We start from the raw sequence: 2,500 nt of genomic DNA on the forward strand, positions 1-2,500 counted from the left end.
TAATCATTTATTTTCATGTAAGCTGTGTTGTCCAGTATTCCTGTGTGTGATATTTCACTTTTTAGATGATTTTCTCTGACAGAATGAATTTGTTGCTCTTGCAGACGCTGACGAGTCTGGATGCCAGAGAGATTTACACACAGGTGATGCAGCACATGCCTGACCTGGAGCTCCTCACTAAGCACAGCTTTGAGGTAATAGAGCTGACTGTGATTGTCATTTGTTTGTTGTTGTTGTTGTTGTTTATCTGTGCAGCAGCCTACACTCCACCCAGGAGCACCGGCACTATCTGCAGATTAGTCTGATGGTTATTTTTTTCCGTATTTTGCTTTCAGGACAAGTTGGCTCGTCATCGCTGGCTGATCAGTTTCACTTTTGGAGAGAACAGCGTGGCCACCTACGAGTACAAGAAGCTCAGCAACCTTCTCAAAGGCGCCCACATCCAGGTTTGTGATGTAATGAATGAGGAGTTTAAAGGGCAGAGTCCGGGAGGCATGATAATATTGATATACCATTAATATTAATATACACAAAAATAGGGAAATTTTAGGGGAAATTTGCATTTATAAATATACACACACTTTATGTCCAAATGTTTGTGGACACCCCTTCTAACAAATGCATTCAGCTACTTTACACGTTGCACTTATTGCTGACACAGATGTGCAATTGCACACACAAAGCTTGTCTAGTCCCTTATAGAGATGTACTGCCAATAGAATAGGATAAACATAATGACCCTATCGCCACCATGATGCCTGCCAATACCAGGCGTGGGCTAGTAGAGGGGGGTATAAAGCCCCCCAGCATTGAGCTGTGGAGCAGTGGATGAACTGTGTTCTCTGGAATGATGGATGGTGGATGATGCTCCATCCAATACTTTTTGGTTGTGGTGGGTTGGTGATCGTCCAGTGTCCTGACCTGTGTGTGTGTGTGTGTGTGTGTGTGTGTGTGTGTGTGTGTGTGTGTGTGTGTGTGTGTGTGTGTGTGTGTGTGTGTGTGTGTGTGTGTGTGTAGGTAGGGAAGGTAGACTGTGTGTCGGAAGCAGACCTGTGTGCCTCTCTCTACATCCAGAAGCCCTGTATGGCCGTCTTCAAAGGCCTCGGCATTCATGACTTCGAGATCCATCACGGTGGGTTCACAGATGCTGCGGTCCTGTGTTTTTACATATACTCACTCACGCAAAAACCTCACATTTCCGAAACAGCAGCTTTACAAAAAAATTCTAACTTGGTGTTCCCAGGGTTTATCAGATGTTCACAGCCGTTGTGGTGTGTTACTGATCTAATCACCTTCCCAGCTCTCCAAAAATCGGCTAAAATTAATCACAACCTGAACTGCTTTGACTGCTTCAGTGTGGTGAAGAACAGCTCATACAACAACACTGCTGCATGTTGTAGCTGAACATCTACTGCTGAGCTATGTAGCTAATTTAGCTAGGTTATTATTTATTTATTTATTTATTATTAACATGACCCAGCTCTTTTGAAACGGCTTAGCATTAACTAAGTACTATTATTAACTAAGTAATAATAATATCTGCAGATTTCAGTTAATATTTATGATTATGATTTAGATTTACTTTTATCTCTAAAATAGAGATTGACGTGCAGAGGCCTGAGAATTCACCAGCTCAGGAATTCAATTGGAGATCATTTACTAAGACTTTGTGGGAGTGTCTGTGTGATTGATTGTCCCTGAGCTCAGTGCTGTGGTGAGTTCTCAGGCCTCTACGTAGTGATATTGATTATGTATTTGGAGATAATACATGCCACAACACTGATACACAAACACGCCCTACGAGTGACTAACCCTACGTGCCGTGAACTGGACAGTGTGTACATCATTTCTGCTGCTGTATCAGTGGTTGTTGTTGTCTCCTCAGGTAAAGACGCCCTGTATAACATTGTGGCTTTTGCCAAGGAGAGCGTGAGCGCCCACGTTACAACGCTGAGGCCTGAGAATTTCCCCCGGGACGAGAAGGAGCCCTGGCTGGTGGACTTCTTTGCCCCTGTGAGTTGTTACACCACAGTCCAAACCCACTGAACTGTTCGTGCTGCTGTAGAAGGGCTGTGGCCTGTTATTGTAATGAATTATTTTATTATATATATGTGTATGTGTGTGTGTGTGTATGTGTGTGTGTATATATGTATTATAAGCATTGACTACATATCGTTATTTAACAATAGTCTGATACTGACCCACATACTGTTTAATACTTAATTATCATATTTAATAGCCTAATTTAATTATAGTGGGCGAACATTTTCAATAATTGTTTATTTATTAAAACATTATAATAAATATATATATATAATTATACATTATTTACTCTATGTGGGACATACAGAACAGGCATTAAGTTCAGTATTTTAAGTGTGATATATATATATATATATGTGTGTGTGTGTGTGTGTGTGTGTGTTTTAGTGGTGCCCCCCTTGTCGTGCTCTCCTGCCTGAACTCAGAAAAGCCTCCATCCAGCTGTATGGACAGATGA

At 41.5% G+C, this 2,500-nt stretch overlaps 1 protein-coding gene across 1 annotated transcript in view; it reads left to right on the forward strand.

Annotated features, from left to right (window-relative positions):
- The first annotated feature begins 83 nt into the window (after nt 1-83).
- dnajc10 (DnaJ (Hsp40) homolog, subfamily C, member 10) overlaps nt 84-2,500 on the forward strand; it is a 15,547-nt gene continuing 13,130 nt past the window's right edge. The window contains exons 1-5 of the mRNA XM_072686139.1: nt 84-194; nt 336-446; nt 1,018-1,132; nt 1,886-2,013; nt 2,431-2,500. The exon at nt 2,431-2,500 is cut by the window's right edge and continues 47 nt beyond it. Of these exons, the coding sequence (XP_072542240.1) occupies nt 84-194; nt 336-446; nt 1,018-1,132; nt 1,886-2,013; nt 2,431-2,500 (535 nt within the window). The remainder of the gene's footprint in view (nt 195-335; nt 447-1,017; nt 1,133-1,885; nt 2,014-2,430) is intronic.

This window comes from Salminus brasiliensis, chromosome 8 (genome assembly GCF_030463535.1).
Source record: "Salminus brasiliensis chromosome 8, fSalBra1.hap2, whole genome shotgun sequence".
Classification (NCBI taxonomy): domain Eukaryota; kingdom Metazoa; phylum Chordata; class Actinopteri; order Characiformes; family Bryconidae; genus Salminus; species Salminus brasiliensis.